This window comes from Panthera leo, chromosome B2 (genome assembly GCF_018350215.1).
Source record: "Panthera leo isolate Ple1 chromosome B2, P.leo_Ple1_pat1.1, whole genome shotgun sequence".
In the NCBI taxonomy this organism is placed as follows: Eukaryota; Metazoa; Chordata; class Mammalia; order Carnivora; family Felidae; genus Panthera; species Panthera leo.
The window spans coordinates 73,460,998-73,480,540 of NC_056683.1; the positions used below are offsets into that span (position 1 = coordinate 73,460,998).

A 19,543-nucleotide genomic window follows, 5' to 3' on the forward strand; every position below is an offset into this window, starting at 1 on the left:
GCTTCTACAAAGCAATGTTGAAAACAATCAACAAAATGAAAGGCAACCTTCAGAAAGGGGAGAAAATATTTGCAAACCATATCTGATAAGGGATTAATATCCAAAATATATATATAAGAAACTCCTACAACTCAATAGCAAAAAAAAAACCAAAAAAACCAAAACAAACCCACAAATAAACTCAGCTAAAAAATGGACAAAAGAGCTAAATAGATATTTCTCCAAAAAACACATACAAATGGCCAGCAAGTACATGAAAGGTGTTCAATGTGAATAATTATCAGAAAAATGCAAATAAAAAGTATAAAAAGTGAGAGGTGCCCTTACACCTGTTAGAATGGCCATTATCAATAAAACAAAAGATAACAAGTGCTGGCAAGGATGTAGAGAAAAGGGAACACTTGTGTGCACTACTAGCAGGAATGTAAAATGATATAGCCACTATGGAAAACAGTATGGAGGTTCCTCAAAAAATTAAAATATAACCACCATATGATACAGCAATCCCACTTCTGGGTATTTAGCCAAAAGAATTGAAATCAGAATCTTGAAGACATTATCATGTTCACTGCAGCATAAGTAATAACAGTAAGGATATAGAAATAGCCTAAATGTTCACTGATGGATGAATGGATTTAAAAAAATGTGGTACATACATACAGCTGAACACTCCATCACACCTATGACCAAAAATACTTTGTAACTAAAACATCAGTGTATTGCTTGACAAAGTATATAAACATAATCTCTTCATAAATTTTGATTCAATTCTTCGTCTAGTTCTTTTCCCTCAGATATATTATCACAAGGGGGAAAACAAACAAGAAAAAACTTTGTAAAGTGTTTGTCAAAACCATATTCCATATCTTCAGTTCCTCATCTCAATCATGTAAGTAGTAGGGTATGAAACTGTTCAATCTAATCTCAACCATTATATATAATTCTTATAGAACTCATTTTCACAGAGGTAATGAAAATTTTCTTTATCCACTCCTTTACTATTAGTAATCATCCCTATTGCTTATTCTAAATTAAGCCTCTGTTGATGGCTTATTTCAATTAAAGATTCATGTTGATTTTGCCATTATTCAATTATATCTTAAACATCTAAAATGTCCTCTTATGAATACCTTTTATAACCACAGCTTCATCAGTATAGAGGTAGTCCAAAATAACTTTCAGTATGTCAGAATGTATTGGCATTTCCAGAGCTGTACAAGTGGAAGCCTAAATAAAGTAAAATAATTAATTTTAAACTACAAAAAACTACATTCTGACTGGTACAGAAAATTCTGAACAGGAATCACATCAAATGCAAAAAAAAAAAAAAAACAAAAAAAACATTTATAAAACACAAAGCTAAAATGACATACGTTTAAAATGCCTTATAGCATGGAGTAGCAAGAAAAATTGAAACAAAAACCAAATACACTGGTATTCCAAATACACGTCTAAATAATAAAAGGGAAATTTTGATTTAAGAAGCCTTTCTGCAATAAGTTTTAATTCTAAATGCTGCTATTTTCCAGCAGGCTTCAGCATAAATCAAGTTTAATACAAAAATAAAATTAAGTTAAAATATCAGGCTCCCATTTTAAATTTCTTTAGTATATTATACTAAACATATAGAATATATTTTAAAAAGTATGATTACCAGCCATGTGTTTTCAACTTAAATCTTACCTCAATCCATGAGCTACTCAGCATACTATGAAAATATTCTGAGAAAAGAAAAAGTACAAGCTATTAGAACAGTAAAACAATACTAAAACCAACAAATCAGGAACTAATAAAAAGTATATTTACCAAGTCTGGCACAAAGAACACACTTATGACAAGGAAATTCCTTTCCATCCACTGATTTCATGGTCACATCACATAGAAATGAACTGAAAAAAAATTTTTTTTAATTGAAGCAAGAGTGATTTCTTTACATATTTAGCAAGTAGAAAATTTATTATAGGATTTGGCTTAACTTGATTTTGTCTTAATTAAAGATAGCAGACAACAAACAACTTGAGGGCATACATACAAATAAAGTACTTCATCTCCTTCCACTGGAGGAAAGATAAAAAGGGCCTTATAATAAAGAATATTTAAAGGGAACTGAATACAGATAAATATTCAAGAACAGACTTCTAATTTTCCTTTTTCGGTACAGGCCAGACCAAGTTTTAATAGTATAATAGTAAGTGACATCATGATCAAAGGTCTTTAAGTCAGTTCCTTTTACAACCTATTCTTTGCTAAGCACAATCTAGATATCTCCATAGTTTCTTTCTCCAGAACTTTTCACCTACAAAGTAAAAATACCTAAAAACAAAAACTTTTTTTTTTAATATGTATGTATTTTGGGGAGAGCGCAGGTGGGGGAGGGGTGCGGGAGGGAAACAGAGGATCCAAAGTGAGCTGACAGACTGACAGGAGCGAGCCTGATGTGGGGCTCAAAGTCAGGAACTGCAAGATCACGACCTGAGCGGAAGTCGGACGCTTAACCAAGCAAGCCACCCACATGCCTCACAAAAACTTTTTAATAAATTATATTCTAAATATTTTTTATTATTAAAAAACTTATACTAAAGGAAATAATCATCATAGTGATGCAGAGGCATAATTAGTTTGGTTTTAGGGTAACACTATTTCCTACCTATTGAAAAATACAAAACTTGGGCCAAGAAAAAATAAAAATTTTTTTCATTTATAATGAAAAAACTGTTAAAAAACTGTTAAAAAACTGTTTAAATGTCTTACTGAGAAGTTAATATTTTATCCACTTACCTTAACAGTTCTCCAATATTTCTAGAAATGAAGACTAGTAAAGGTAAGGTATCTATTCACATATTTTGTTTCATATGTCAGTAAGAAGAGCTCTGTTTTCATAGTTAGGTTCAAAACCTAGAGATGAAAAGTTTGTCTTCATTTCCTAACTTACCATTTTTTCTGATTTAGCTTTGATTTGTTACCAGTTTTCTTCTCAATAACATTAATTTTTCCATTTTCAAATCTGACTCCATCTAACCTGTCAAAGAGTAGATAAAAATTAAGTTGATGGACCAAAACGAAAACCCAGCAAATTACAGTACCTTACATCTGAACCTAATTATATAATTTATATCACCTAGAAAAGTATCTCAACAAACCCTACTCTGTGATAAAAAAAAAAGTACCATATATTCTCCTTCCAATTTTAGTTCAATTCAAAGTACAGTTGACTTGTGAACAATGCTGGGGTTAGAGTCACCACCAGCACTCCCTCCAAGGAGGTGATATCTGCATATAACTTTGACTCCCCAGAAACTTAATGACTAAGAGCCTACTGTTGACTGGAAGTGTTCCCAGTATCAAAGAGTAGATCTGTTTGTATGTCTGTGGTTTGTATGTTATATTCATATACATATTATATTCTTGCAATAATGTGGAAAAAAGAAAATGTTAAGAAAAACATAAGAGAAAATACATTTACAGTACTATACCGCATTTATCACAAAAAATCTGAATACAAGTGGATCTGCACAGGTCAAACCCATGTTTCTCAAGGGTCAACTGTATATTAAATATCATCACTGACAAAAAACATATATCAAAATCATACCACAAAGCCCATTAGTGTTTTTATATAGGAAACAAGATATACACTCTTCCTCTGCTCCTACCCCACACATAAGGTTATACTTTCACAAGCAATATACATACTTTAAGAAAAACAAGAATTCCAAAGAATCTGGCTTATATGACAAATACTGTCTTAGGCATTTTACACATGCTATATAACAAAACTACATGAGATCACAATTATCCACCCCATTTTCTTTACTGAGAAACTGAAGTTCAAAGAAACTAAGAAATCTTGGCTCCAGCCAGTCATAGTAAAGAGGCACATATAGGTATTTCTAGTTCAAAAGATAGTTCTCTTTCCAGCATACCACACTGCCTACCATTCCAGATCCCTGTTATACAAACACCATAGAGAGTTCAAACCGACTAACAGCCTCCTCATCCTTTAATGTTTTAATCCTCATCCTTTAATGTTTTAATCCAGTGAGTCCTGCGGAGATAGCTTTAGAAGAAAGGAAAGAAAGAACATATCCATGTACCTCCCTCTACAAAGGAGGGTTGGGGAGAGAGTTGGGGGAGGGGAGAAGAGGAGTAGACAAAAAAAAGAATTTCTAAAAGAAGGACATAATGAGGTTCAAGAATAGATATTAAGGAGAGGCCATACCTACTACTCAAATTACTGAAACCAAATTTCTTTGCAACATTTTGCAACATTCTTACAGGATCATCTTCCCCAATACTTTTCCCTTTATTGGAAGATTTAGGTTTGCTTTTCTGCTTTTCATTAACTATGTGAGCTTGATTACTTCTGTAAACTTCAAATGCTGACTTCTGATTATCTTCATGGCAATTCATTTTATTTGAATGAGAATTCAGAGCGCTCTGATATTCTTCTGGTTTTTTGTTTAAGTTTATTCTTGGTGTGAAGCCATGAAGTAAAAAGTCACAAGTATCTGTGTATATAAATTGTAAAAGGTACTCAAACAAGTCAGGATGAACCTTCTCTATCACAAAGAGATGGCATCCTGCAGAATCTTCATCTTTCCGGTAAACATCTGCAAAGTCTAAAGTAGTCCCATCTGAAAGAAACAATTTTTGAAAAAAGTCAGAATGCACTGCCAAAATATATTTATGTGCAGGGAAGATTCTATTGCCAACTTGAAATGTCACATCATGTATGTTGTCCGTTTCATCTGTTTCCCTTAACAGTTTGCCAAACTCTTCAAAAAAGGATGATGAAGATACAGCTGGAATTTCATAAAGGCTAGAAATGAAACAAAAAATCATTTTTACTTTCAAGAAAATGAAAAAAAAAAAAAAAAAAGCATCCCTAGCCTTTTCTCCTTTTAAAGTACAATTTCTTTTTTAGTTACAAACTTACAAGACTTTATATCTGGTATTTCCTAAAATATAAGCATACTGCACAGTCTTAGATACTATATTACTCTTTAAAATGTTTCTATTCCTTTTTCTGTTTTTCCCCTAATCTAAAATGACAAGATTTAAATTTTCCTTTAAAAGCAGTGTTTTCTATTTCTATAGGGAAACACTAGGCTATAAATCCAAATGACCACTTCATAGAAATTTTCTAAATGACTGTAACACAAAGAACTATAAAACTAAAAACATCCAAAAAAGGGTACAGTTCTCAACCTTTTCTTTTGTATCCTTTTATTCTTTATCCTTTTAAGTGAAGAAAACCAAATATACAAAGAAATGAGCAAATACTTCAGGTATGATCCCAGAATAGGTCAGAAACTCAGGAAGTAAAGATAAACACACACACAGACATACAATCACTCCACAACACTGATTGTTTCAATACTGTAAGAATGTTATCACACCTTCCCAATCCACATTCCACCCTTCCAGGTAGGGGAACCATCCTCCCAGTTTGTCCTGGATTGAGGGGTTTTCCAGGAGATGAGACTTTTGGTGCTTTAAATGGGACAGACCTGGGCAAACCAGGTTGGATGGTCACCCTGCTTCTAGGATTTCTTCCCAACAGTACCCTATAAATATTTATTAAATATTTAATATTTATCTTAACCTGTCATCTCTCTACCAATGTGACTCAGGAAAGATTTGCACTGAGAGTCACACTACCCTACAGATGACTATATACTACCTCTTCTTTTATTAATTTTCATATTCAAGAGTTAGATATTTTTTCAAACTACATAACAAATATTTACATTTCTCAGAATCTGGGAACCTAGAGTACATCTTAAGTACTACAATATAAATAAATATTGTGCATGTACATATGTATCTTCAGTATTTTCAATAAATATCAGTTTACAAACGAAAAGAAACTCTCATCATTTCCTATAACAAATTCCACCTTTGAGTTATCCAGCTAATATGATTTTATGTCTAAAGTCTCTTCAAGTCTTGGCAAAAGCAGTTCAATTAAATTTGTTCCAGCAGCTACTGAAAACAAAAGAAAGGGATTATTTCTTCTAAAAAATGAAATTTAATATATACAAGTGTACCTTGTTTTAGGATCTGACTGCAGGATTGCAAAGTTGCATCCACTTGGATCTGTGCTGACACTAACAGCTCTATGGGCAAAAGTAAGTTTCTCAAGTCGAATTCTTTCATACACACTATTTATATCAGAGACACAAGACACATCTGATGAGGAATTATGAAGATTTGATAAAATCTCTGCTAAAAAGAAAAATAAATAAACTTTCATTAATGGAGGCTTTATTGAAGCTATTAAAATGGTTTAAGAGTAAAGAAAATAGAAAAACAACTAGAATATGGAAATATCTTTCATATAGAAGTCAGTCCTCTTGAAGAACTATATCCTCCCTCTCTTCAACACAATTTGTACCCTATGTACAGGTATTAAACAGGAAATTTTGGTGAGTCCATTCTCAATTATCCACAATTTCATCCCTTTCAGCAAAAACATCCTCCACACTGCAACCAAAGTTATCTTTCTAAAAAACAAATCTAGTGTTATACTGGCTTCTAAAATTCCTCAGCTTGCATTAAAAATATGTAAATTTAGCATCCTCATAATTTGTATGCTTGTTTGTTCCTCCACTTCCTTCTCCATTCTTCCATTTATTCAGCAAATATCTGAGTGACTACACTGTGCTCCTGTGATACAGTGATCATCAGTCTATCCCTTGTGATACAGTAGTGATGTTAGGCATGTCCCTACCATCTTGGAGTACACAATGTAGCAGAGAAGACAGATGTTTAAACAAATGATTGTATCATTACAAGTCAGATCAAGGCTATGAAAGAAAAGTATGAAATCTGCATGCAAAGAAATGACTCCAGCTGCAATATGATGAATGTTGGAAGTAATTAAAAATAAAAACAGAGATCATTTAGGAAATGACTTTAATAAGAATCCAGAAAAAAATAAATGATAACACTGAAGTTACTGTAGCAATGAAACTCGAGACAAGTGGAAAGATTTCAGAAATACTTGAGACTGAAGTGAAAAAACTTGGTGACAGATTGGATACAGGGATGGGGGGGGGGATGTGAGGTGTCAAAGATAACCATTTAGTTGGAAAGAAAACATTGCAAAACAGATGTGGGAGCAGAGATCATGAATTCAGTTTTAGACCACTAAATATGGCTAAGATACAATTCCAAGGACTTCCTACATTTACAAGTCAAAACCTGCATTTTGGTTACTCTCTCAAATCCACTCTATTTCAGTCTTAGAGGGCTTTCCTAATCTTACTCTGATACTCAAGTTATTTCAGTTTCTGTGCTCTCAAAAAACCTAACATAAATATATTAGTATTTTTAAACTGTAAATATTTATATACATGTCTACTATCCCTACAAACTTACGAGTGTCTGAGAACAGGGGCCCATCTTACATATGTTTTGTATCATTAAAGCATAGTCCTATATCTGGCATGTAGCAAATATACTTTAAATGTTTACAGACTTGCATAATCTATAAAGAAATAAAAGAAATACAACAAATCATTAATCACCCCACTGTGGCTTTATGATTTCGAAGAATGTTTGTAATTGAGTATAAATGTGCTCTATATATGTTTTAGCATACAATAACTGATTTATTTATTCAACGGATAGCTTAATAAGGGACTACTATCTGTCAGAAAATATGCTGAATGCTAAGGATACAGTAAAGCAGTTAAGGTCCTTGCCATCTTAACAGTCTGATAGGAAAAAAGCATTAAAAAAATTAGTCACAAAGATAAATACATGAAAACAAATAAAAATGAACTGCATCATGAAAATACAAAGGGAATATGAGAAATGAAATCGGGTACCCTCAATTTAGATTATGGGATCTGTGAAAACATTTCTGACATATAAATTAAGCTGAGATGTGAAAAATTAAAAAAAGCCCTGGGACTACTGAACAAAACTGAAAATCTGAAGGTCAATGTGACTCGAGAGTGGTAAATGAAAGGGAGATAAATCAAGATGATTTCAGAGACACAGACAAAGGTCAGAGCAAGGGCTGTAGAGGCCATGTTTAGCAAGTGCAGAAACCATTAAAGAGTTTTTAAAAACACAGGAATATTAGAATCAGATCTTAAAAGATCGCTCTGATAATCAGTTAAGAACAGATAAAAAGAAACAAGAGTACAAATAAGGCAACATATTTTTTTGCAGTTGTCCATGTGACATGGGCTATGGTGGGGCCAATGAACTGTGAAGAAGTAAATGTATTCTAGTTTCTCCAGAAGAAAAATCAACAGAGAATAATTATAATGAAAGAAAAAAGTTGCTAACCTAAGTTAAAAAACAATGCAAGTAATCCAAACATTTATAAATTTATAATCAGAAAAAATTAAGAATGAACTATATAATGAAAAGCTTCTATTTTCAATGGTGGCATCTTAAAGCTATCCTTTATATTCATCAAGGAATGAAATAAAACATCTCTATCTAGCAGCTGTTTAATATAACTACCTTTTCTTTTTAAAATTCTCAATAAATATGAAAACTTTATTCTTCCCATAATTTTCCCTTAAGTTATGAAATGTACTGTTTAAAAACTTTAACTGTATATATACATGTAAAAACAAAAGTACAAGCCACTCAATTCTCAACGTAGGGAGGAAGAGTAAAAATGGAGCTTGGAAGATGGTTCAAATGCATCTGAGGGGCACCTGGGTGGCTCTGTCGGTTAAGCATCTGACTTTAACTCAGGTCATGGTCTCACGGTTCGTGGGTTGGAGCCCCACATTGGGCTCTGTGCTGACTGCTCAGAGCCTGGAGCCTGCTTCGGATTCTGTGTCTCCCTCTCTCTGCCCCTCCCCAACTAATGTTTTGTCTCTTGCTCTCTCTCAAAAATAAACAAACATTAAAAATTTTTTAAAAAAAGAAAAAAAAAAAAAGCATCTGGGAAGCTGTTTTTTTGTTTTTTTTTTTTTTAAACTTTACACTTCCCGACCCCTTGAGCCAAGGCTAGCAACAGTGTTATGTTCTATTAACAGTAGTGATCTTCTATTACTGATAGGAAGGAGCCGTGACCTCAAGATCTACTGAGACAGATGAAAGGTTGAAAACTCGATTTAAGTGGACTGAATTCACTCTGCTTACCTGCACACACACAAACCACAATCAAAAGAGGAGACCTAAGGGTAAAACCTAATAATACTTGTCAAACCTAATGATAAATACTTGCAAAATTAAAAAGTTAACTGAAAGGTACTTTATGTGCTACTCACGTATATGAACTGACCTTTCTTTTCAGAATTCTTTCTTTTTTCTTCAAACCACTTCCCTTTAAATCCTTCTCCATCCTGTGTGACAAATAAAATGTCTTTTCTATTTAAAGCAATATCAGAAATGAACACCTGGCGTGGATAGGCCCATCGACACTGCTTCAGGGAACTGCTGACTGATCTCCAGCAAAATACCTAAAACCAAATTACATTGGAATATAAATATATTCCCATACAGCATTTGAACAACCAAAAACTGAAATCAGGAAAGAGTATCTATAAAATAAAAGTTCTAATTAATGTTTCAATGTTCATTCTTCTATGGAAAAAAGATACTATAAAAATCTATTTTTAAAGAACTGTGTCTTTCAGAAAAAAGTATATCAAACAAATACGAAGCATTAAAAATATTTCAAAGACACTCCTCTTAAGAAGAAGCAATCTTCAGTATTACTTGTTTTTGGCAAACAGATTTGCTACAATGATAAAGAAAAAATTATGAAAGCTAAATCTGAGATATCAGACTTGTGCAGTACCATCTATTTGCAAGAATGAAAATCACCCTATGAAAACCCAAACTTTAACTCTCAAAAAAAAGATGTATGAATAACCCAATTATAAAACTAAAACAAAATCTTAGAGATAGAAAACTCATAATACAGTTATGGCTTCCAAGTGGTTCTGCAAATCTTAGTGTTCCTGAGAAATGGCTTAGACGCTGATGCTCAGGGATGGAGAAAATAATGAGAGGTGGGGTGCTGAGTTTCACAATCCAGCTTTATCCAGAGCAGCAACTCTTGTCTGCTTTATATATTTGCATTCCAAGAAAGATCTCATTTGAAAAATTAATACTGCTTAGTTTTAGAAGTTCAATCCCCTCATAATTAAAAAAACTAAAAATGGTTATCTGCCAAGGTCACTCAAATTTACATAAAAAAGACTATACTGATTGATTCCTTCAGAGCTTGGTTTTCATAGTAAGATTCTAATTTTGCAGAAAGTAAAAATCCAGAGGTATAAACTAGATCCATATTAATATAAATGAAACATATCCTAGAGTCAAATGTTTTTTGTACTATTTTGTGTAATCCCATGCCTCTGCTTCCATTAGTACAAATTAGAACTCTAATTCTAATATACTTCCCTATGTTAAAATGATCAACTATAGGTTTATATCTGTTCAGTACCAGTAGGTGGAGCTTTATGATTAATTCTTCAATTTCAAAAATGTCAAATTTTATAGCACTATGTAAACCTCAGAAAATATTCTCATTGTTTCTACTTCATTAACAAAAAGCAATCTGTGTTTTTCTAGCCACAGTGTAAAATTCTTTATGTTACTAATGTATACTTTTAATTTAACAATTTCATTAGAGAAATGTACTGACATATTTGAACAGGGAACTAAAATTAGAACTCTACTTAAATAGAGAGAGATTAGAGAGTCATCATATAGTGATCTAGAAATACATTATCTTTTATATATGACAGTTACAGCCTCTGAAAATATACATACGTGTATATTTGTTTAAAACTAAATCTGGAGAAGGGCAACTAGGCGACTCAGTCGGTTAAGTGTCTGACTCTTGGTTTCAGCTCAGGTTATGATCTCACGGTTTGTGAGTTCGAGCCCAACATCAGGCTCTGCACTGATGGTATGGAGCCTGCTTGGAATTCTCTCTCTCCCCCCTTCTCTCTCTGCCCCTCCCCTGCTCACTCTCTCTCAAATAAACTTAAAAAAAAAAACAAAAATCACTAAATAGGGGGAAAACTTTCTAATTATGCACCAAATTTTTATTACTACCTGTTTAGCTATTACTTTTTTTAAAGAGTAGTTACATATATCATATCTATTCAACTTGATATCTTTATCAGTACTCAGTATACATATCAAATAATCCATCAAAATCCCGTATTTCCATTTTAAGCGCAGTAAATGAAATCTGGAGCTACAGTTTTAACTAATGTTTCACAGGGCAGCTTTGTTAATGTCCTCAAACTTTCCCCGAAGTACCAGCTCCATATTAATTAGTACTAGATGTCAAAAAGAGAGAAATAAAGTCAATAGAAGTCATTATCATGGTAATTCATGTTCGCATTATCAGATCCTCTACAGCTATCAACTGAGAACAAAATTACTACATTTTTGCATAAATATACACTCACCCTTCCAGCTCCATCCATTGCAAGAATGCAGATTTTCTGACCTCCATTTTCCTTCAAATTTTCAGGATCAACCTTGTATTCCATACGCCCCCCAGAAACAAGAACTTTTTTCAAGTTTAGTTGCCTAGGTGAAAAAAAAATTCTACATTAATATGTTCTCTAAAATACACATGCTCGATTTTAAAGAAATTACTATTCAAACAATAATCTAGGGTGATTATTGTGAAAGGTAAAGGAAGATGATTTGGACTTTGGTATCCTTAGTCCCTTCTTTCCGTAAGTTTCCCCTACATAATGGCCATTTCTTTTTATAGCAAGTCCTTCCCTCCCAAATGCCTCTACCCACACATATACACACATTTGACACTTAAAGCCCCACTTGCTAATGCACACGTTCACTCTATTTTAAGTAACTGATAAAACTAAAAGCTCCTAAGTATATTTGCAATTTAACAGAAATGAAAAACTAAATTCAAAATGAAACAGATTCTTAATTTCAAATATGGACAACCCTAAATAGCTACAGCTACCAGGAAAATCATTACTAATTTAATAACACATCCACTAGCCATTCCATTATATCTGCACATGTGATATGCCCATAGCATTGTGTGAAACCTACTGCTAGTCCAGTCATTGTACTCCCTTTCAGATATTTTGCTTGCATTAAGATTTTTTATTTTTTACTTTTCAAAATTACTATGTTGTAACAATTTGTAACAAAAGAATTTTCTTAGTTAGAAACTTGGCTATAACATATTTACACAATTTAATGTTATTAATCAATAACAAAATCTAATATCCAAAAAAAACTACCTCATGATCAGAAAAAAAGCTAGTCAGTTCCAAGAAACATTTATGTTCACACTTTCATGTTTCTAAAACTGAAATATGACCTACAATTAATACCCTTCCAATTGTTACACATAGAAGCTAAATTGTGGCAAACTGATGGTTGACATTCTCTGCTCATAAGCTAATTTCACGGATGGAATCTGTTTATGAAGTACCATCTCATTTACAATAGCAAAAGCACATTTTGTTGCATTTCAAATTAAATGCCTGATTGCTTATTTAAAAGTTAGATGGCTAATCTTTAGAAATCCTGCACACTATTGCTTTCACTAATTGAGCTATACTCTTCCAGGTAGTTGAATTTCATCTTATTTGTTCCAAGATGTATTTCTCTACTTGTATTTATTACTGTAATTATTGAATAAGATAACATATAAGCCAATAAAATATTACTCTTAGAAGAATGTTTTTTTCTGAAAGTTGAATACTTTGGAATGACACATGAAATATGTAAAGCAAAAAGCTGCCGTCAAACCAGAAATGGATTAATCGACTATATAAGATTGAAAATGTATGAAAAGTAAAGGACTCTTACCATATTAATTTATCTCACAATTGTTTTAATCACTTGCTCCTTACACTGTTCAAGATGAAATCAGAGATGACACCTTCTGGGTATGGCTTATGCATGAAAGATAGGGAGGGAACTCCAACTGGTGGACCTAGTGATACTTACACCTTAGTTCTAGGATTCCCTGCTTTACCTGGCTTTTTGATGAACCAACCAACTGCTGCTAAATTAACTGCATTCTACTAGACTTACTTTCAGTAACAACAGGCTACACAAATATAAAGATAAAAAATATACCACTTAGTTATAAATACATGGACTGAATCCATGGTATATGATTAACTATTTTTTTTTAAATAAAGAAGTGCATAACAAAAAAAAAAGGGGTACACATGAACCAATGATGATTGTGTCACAAACCAAGAATTATGATTAATCTAGTTTTGTGTACCTGAAGCATTAAAAAAATGAAATTTATAGGTCACCCTTAACCATATGTTAAACATAATTCAGAAATACTGCTTTATAATTTACAGAGAATTTTAATTTTTTAATGTTTATTTTTGAGACAGAGAAAGACAGAGTGTGAGCAGGAGAGGTGCAGAGAGAGAGAAAGAGACACAGAATCTGAAACAGGCTCCAGGCTCTGAGCTATCAGCACAGAGCTGGACATGGGGCTTCAACCCACGAACCATGAGATCATGACATGAGCCGAAGTCAGACGCTTAACCGATTGAGCCACCCAGGTGTCCCTACAGAGAACATCTACTACATACATTCCCTGGATGCTTGTCAAAAGACTAAGGTCATCAAATGCAAAAACCCTTTCCTTTCAGATTTAAATTTTCTCCATTCCACTTTCTCAATCCGACACTTCAGATCATATAGCATAAAGCTGATAATCAGAGTTTTGCTGGAAGAGTTGAGTTATTATTAAAGTGAGATTTCTTTACAGAAATACACTTACTTAGAAGCCATCTTCTTGCACTGATAGTCTGTAAGTAAGTAAATATCTCCCCTCGTGGTAACACAGACTGTGGCCCCATCACTTGCAGCAACCAAAGACAAAGTGATATCCTTATGATGAAGGGCAGAGACCTGACGAGGAGCAGTTACATACTTTTCTCCATTGGGATCTGGCAAATAACCTAAAAATTTGCACAAATAAATCACAAAATATCCACTTTAAGAATTCAATTTTTTTTTCAGACATTGTCATCAAGATTTCTTACCCAGTTGTCCACCATTTAGTCCCATAGTGTAAACAGCTTCTCTAGTCCATAGCACTGTATGAAACCTGCCTGCTGCTACTCCAATGACTGTCCTTCCTTTCAGATATTTTGCCTGCATCTATTCAAAAAGACAAGACAGCAGTTTACTATGTATCTATGAACTAGTACAATTTTTACAAGATCCAGTTGATGAAGGTATCAATATATGGCATACTCACCATCAGTACCCCCTCGTTCTAATGACAGAATTCACTAACAGATCTCAGCACTAACACTGAGACTCCAACTGTTCTCAGAACACAAGACATTTTGATATAGCCATTTTAAGCCAGCAATTTTAACATATAAAAAATTGGCATGGTACACAAACCAAATCATTCAAACTATCAACAAGCAATATGCAAAACAGGCATTTTCATTTCATCAGAAAATGTACTTTTAAATTTGACACACTTAGGGTCTTTCAATGGCACTACTGACATTTTTAGCCAGATGACTTATTGACATAACATATCATACTGATTGTTGTGCAAATATTGGCACATTCAGGGTCTCTCAATGGCACAACTGACAGTTTTAACCAGATGACTTATTGATATAACATATCACACTAGTTGCTGTGCAAATACTGAACCACCCTTGCATCCCAGGAATAGCCAAAGCAATCCTGAAAAAGAAACACAAAACTGAAGGTATCACAATTCCAGATTTCAAGTTATATTACAAAGTAGTAATAATTAAAACCGCATGGTATTAGCATAAAAATACTCATGTATCAATGGAACAAAACAGAAAACCCAGAAATAAATCCACAATTATATGGTCAATTAATCTTTGATTAAGTAGGAATGAAAAAACAATGGGAAAAAGACAGTCTCTTCAAAAAATGGTGCTGGGAAAAACAGACAGCTCCATGCCAAAGAATGAAACTGGATGACTTTCTCACACCATAAACAAAAATAAACTCAAAAATGGATAAAAGACCTAAATGTGAGACCTGAAGCCATAAAGATCCTTGAAGAGAATACAAGCAGTAATCTCTCTGAAACTGGCCATAGCAACTTTTCTCTAGATATGTCTCCTGAGGCAAGAGGAATAAAAGCAGAAATGAAATACTGAGACTATATTAAAATAAGTTTCTGCACAGCAAAGGAAACAATCAACAAAACCAAAAGGGAACCTACTGAATGCGAGAAGATACTTGCAAATGACATATCTGATAAAGGGTTAGTATCTAAAATATATAAAGAATTGACACAATTCAATTCCCAAAAAACAAATGATCCACTCAAAATGGGCAGAAGACATGAACAGACATTTCTCCAAAGAAGACATACAGATGGCCACAGACACGTAAAAAGATGCTCATCATCAGGGAAATACATCAACACTACAATGAGATATCACCTCACACCTGGAAGAATGGCTAAAAACAAAAACACAAACAATTGTTGGCAAAGATGTGGAGAAAGGGGAACAAACCCTCTTGCACTGGTGTGAATACAAACTGGGGCAGCCACTGTGGAAAACAGTATGGAGTTTCCTCAAAATATTACAAATAGAACTACCCTATGATCCAAGAATCACACTACTGGGTATTTACTCAAAATTTAAAGGAATACATGTACACCCATGTTTATTGCAGCATTATTTACAATAATCAAATTATGGAAGCAGCCCAAGCATCCATCAATAGATGATTATTCAGCCACAAAAAAAAAAAAAAAAAAAAGAAAGAAATCTTTCCATTTGCAACAACACAGAGCTACAGAGAATAATGCTGAGCAAAATTAGAGAATGACAAATACCATATGATCTCATTCACATGTGGAATTTAAGAAAAAAAATGAGCAAAGGAGAAAAAGACAGAAATCAAGAAAGAGGTTTTTAACTATAAAGAACTGAAAGTCACCAGAGAGGTGGTGGGTGGGTGGGGAGATGGGTGAAAGAGCTGATGGGAATTAAACAGTACACTTACCCGGTTAAAAAAAAAAAAGGAAAATGAAGAAAATGAAAAAAAAAAAAGAAAAAAATTTGACATATTCAGTGCAGCTCTACTGACATTTTCAGCCTGATGATTCTTTGTTGTAGGGGACTATCTTGTAAATTACAGGTTTAGCAGTGTCCCTGGACTCTACGTACTAGATGTCAGTAGCACCACTCCCACCCCTACCCACAATGCAACAACTAAAAATGTCTCTGCACATTGCCAAATGGCTCCTGGAGATGCAAAAGTAACCCCAGTTGAGAATACTGGGTATGTCCAAAGCTCCCAGACAGCCACACAATGAGAATAAAAACAGAAATAAAATCTACCATTTCTAAAGAAATCTACAAAATGATTAAATATCCACAAATTCCACACTATAGAAAATGGATCTTCCAACCAAAAAGTACCACAGATTGGAGAGTACCTCTATTCCTGAGTAATACTTCCTTTTGATCCATTATTCATCCACAATGGAAAAGCATTAGATTTAATAATTTACTAAATAAAAAATGTATATCTAATAATTTTAGTTTTTAAGTTTATGCATTCATTTTGAGAGAGTGCCACACGTGCGTGAGGGGGAGGGGCAGAGAGAGAATCCCAAGCAGGCTGTGCACAGCATGGAGCCTGATGTGGGGCTCAAATCCACAAACAGTGATATCATGACCTGAGCCAAAATCAAGTCAGATGCTTAACCAACTGAGCCACCAAGGCACCCCATATACCTAAAAAATTTAAATCCAGAGGATTAAACCAGTAAAGAAATTTAACCTCTGAAATACAAAATTTTATGAGCTGAAAACACGTTTGTTATTAAGTGATGATTCTAATAATATATTAATTTAGAGCACCACTCCTAGTTCTGTGAACTAGGTCTGTGAAATTGAGCAGTGGTGGCTGTGCAAATGGGAGCTGGAAATTAGAACAAATAACAGTGGCTTTTGAACGTATGTCCCCGCAAATAATCTTGCCAGGTAGGATTTCTGTGCAGAGGCATATTTTCCATGAGCCCAATAAGCTCAGGCTTCTGGGTAACTCATTTGGATAGCCCATTTTGCATTTATAAATTTCATGTCTTTTCTTAAGGACGCCCTCAAAATTATTTGTTTCAAACCCCAAAAATGTGGATCCCCCTCTGTTTGTGAATACTTAAAAAGATGAGCGGCATCTGGGTGGCTCAGTCGAGCATCTGACTTTAGCTCAGGTCATGATCTCGTGCTTCACAGGTCCCAGCCCCGCATCCGGCTCTCTACTGACAGCTCAGGGCCTGGAGCCTGCTTTGGATTCTGTGTCTCCAATCTCTCTGCCCCTCCCCTGCTCACATTCTGTCTCCCTCTCAAAAAAAAATAAACATTAAGAAAAATTAAAAAAAAAAAGCTGAATCAAAGGCAGTTTGGGGCCTAATTTCCCAAGTGCCTTCTTTCTTACTCCAAACAAATGCTAATTTATACTATGCTTAATGACTCCTGTGAAAAATAAAGTATATACCATGGAATATAAGTAAAATAAGTTGCATATCAATATCTTCCATCTTTTTATCCACACAGGTTTTATAACAGTCATCTTGTTGTTTTAAAAAAAAGAAGTTTACCTGTCTGGGTACATTACAACTGGAAGGTGGAGGAATAATTCCTAATTGATGAAAAATATTTAGTCCAAATGTATAAACACATCCATCTTCAGTCAGTACAACAGTATGATCCTTTGCAGCTGCCACCTGGGAACAATTATGACCACTCAGTCCTTCCACAAGCCTAGGGATCTACAAAGTAAAATTAGCTTAGTATAATATATTAGTCATTTATACAAAAATGCAAATAGAATCTGGTGATACTGTATCCAAAATGACAACACTGATAAATGGCTGTATCTATCATAGGTAAACCCTACAATTCAGCAAGGGACAGGTGAGTTTAATAGGATATGGACATTGGCTTATGAGGAAAATACAAAATCCCAGCAAGACATTTCAATAAAATAATTCAGTCCAACAAATGATTTTTGAGCCCTTATCATACACCCAGTGCAAATTTGTTTGGTATAAATAAAGGCAGCTCTTCAGCCAAAGTATTCAAGTACTGAAAAAATAAATAAAAATACAGGAAAATACAGTTGTAAGGAGTAAATGAATTTTTAAGTATAAAAAAAAAGTCTCTGACACAACATAAATGAAGATGATAATGCCTATAATCTCACAGGACTGCTGTCAGGCTTAAGTTAAGGTAATAATACTGCATGAAAAGTATGACTGATGCCTAGAACATATAAACCCTCAAAAAATGGAAGCTGTTGTCATACCTCTCTATTCTTTGTAAAACACCCTGTAATAGATGACAAATATACCAGTAATCCCTTCAAAAAAAGTTACCTTAAAAATACCTACTGAGGCAATTTTATTGAATGTAATGATTAGCAGGTTTTCTTCTAATTAGCACTAAGTTTTAGTAGCTTGAGAGTCAATTTTGTGATTATACAATGAGAATAAGGGCTCAACTTTTAGACCACAAATACTCTGATGAGAAGTTAAAAAAAAAACATATCCAACTACTTTAAGAAAAGCATTTTACAATTAGTCTGGCTTTTAAAATCTCAACTATGGAATTATTTTAAAGCTTATTTATACACTCTCATCTAAGTATTTGCTATAAGCAAAATATAATTTTTCTATGATGCTTTAGAATTGTGCATATCAAAATCCTATAATTTGAACATGATATATACCGGGAAACTGATTTTTTTAACTATATTATCAATTGGTATATAACTCTCTGCTTACAGTAGGTTAAAAATAATGTTTTTTTTTAGTTAACAGAAGCTTCCAGTTTATGGAAATTTTACTGAAGTTACCTAAAATGAGTAATGACATTTCAATTACCAAGCATGTCTGTTCATCTCCATGGCCTAAACGTCCTCCAGGACCATGACCACAGGTATAAACCTGCCCTTTCTGAGACAGAAATACTGAGTGAAATTTACAAAGCACCACCTAAGAGAAAACAAGAGAATATTATTGAATTTCTCTGAATAAAATAGGTTTTATTTTATATAAAAACACAAACTACAGAATATTGCTAACTTTACACTGGATGATAGGTATGTGTGGATTTAACTTTTCTCTACTTTGTACATGTTCTGTAATAAAAATTAAAACTATATATGCTTTATTTTAAAACTATCCCTAAAAACACTGATAAATAGGAAAAAGAACAAAGAAATTAAGCATATGTTTCCCACAGAAGAGACTAAACAAAGGGAAATATAAATATCAAGTGTTCAACCACAAAAAGCAGTAGCCAGCTGTTTCCCAGCTTTATAAAATCCCAAACAAGAACTGGGCAATGCAACATGAAACACAAAGATTAACAACTAGCAATATATGTTATTAAAGCAAACAGTGAAAATGCCTTAAGCATATTTTTTAAAAAACATCCTATGTTAGACTGGTGGTTAGTATGTCCTTTTAATATCTCTGATTTTGTCTAAAATGTCTTTAATATCACTACATGGATTTAAATAATTTTATATTTATTTTCAAGTTTTACTCTTT

The 19,543-nt window shown here is 33.5% G+C and overlaps 1 protein-coding gene across 4 annotated transcripts in view; it reads right to left on the reverse strand.

Annotated features, from left to right (window-relative positions):
* The window catches only part of IBTK (inhibitor of Bruton tyrosine kinase), a 90,562-nt gene that overhangs the window by 47,685 nt on the left and 23,334 nt on the right, over positions 1 to 19,543 (reverse strand). For 2 of the 4 annotated variants that reach the window (XM_042939238.1, XM_042939236.1), the window contains exons 5-16: positions 18,872 to 18,982; positions 17,588 to 17,758; positions 14,007 to 14,124; positions 13,742 to 13,922; positions 11,409 to 11,532; positions 9,260 to 9,437; positions 6,051 to 6,225; positions 4,220 to 4,819; positions 2,933 to 3,019; positions 1,807 to 1,889; positions 1,684 to 1,721; positions 1,131 to 1,227 (exon numbers count right to left, since the gene is read on the reverse strand). In XM_042939238.1, coding sequence (XP_042795172.1) covers positions 1,131 to 1,227; positions 1,684 to 1,721; positions 1,807 to 1,889; positions 2,933 to 3,019; positions 4,220 to 4,819; positions 6,051 to 6,225; positions 9,260 to 9,437; positions 11,409 to 11,532; positions 13,742 to 13,922; positions 14,007 to 14,124; positions 17,588 to 17,758; positions 18,872 to 18,982 — 1,963 coding nt within the window. Of the gene's footprint in view, positions 1 to 1,130; positions 1,228 to 1,683; positions 1,722 to 1,806; positions 1,890 to 2,932; positions 3,020 to 4,219; positions 4,820 to 6,050; positions 6,229 to 9,259; positions 9,438 to 11,408; positions 11,533 to 13,741; positions 13,923 to 14,006; positions 14,125 to 17,587; positions 17,759 to 18,871; positions 18,983 to 19,543 lie in introns of all 4 variants that reach the window. The other 2 variants (XM_042939237.1, XM_042939235.1) reach the window with 1 other exon arrangement.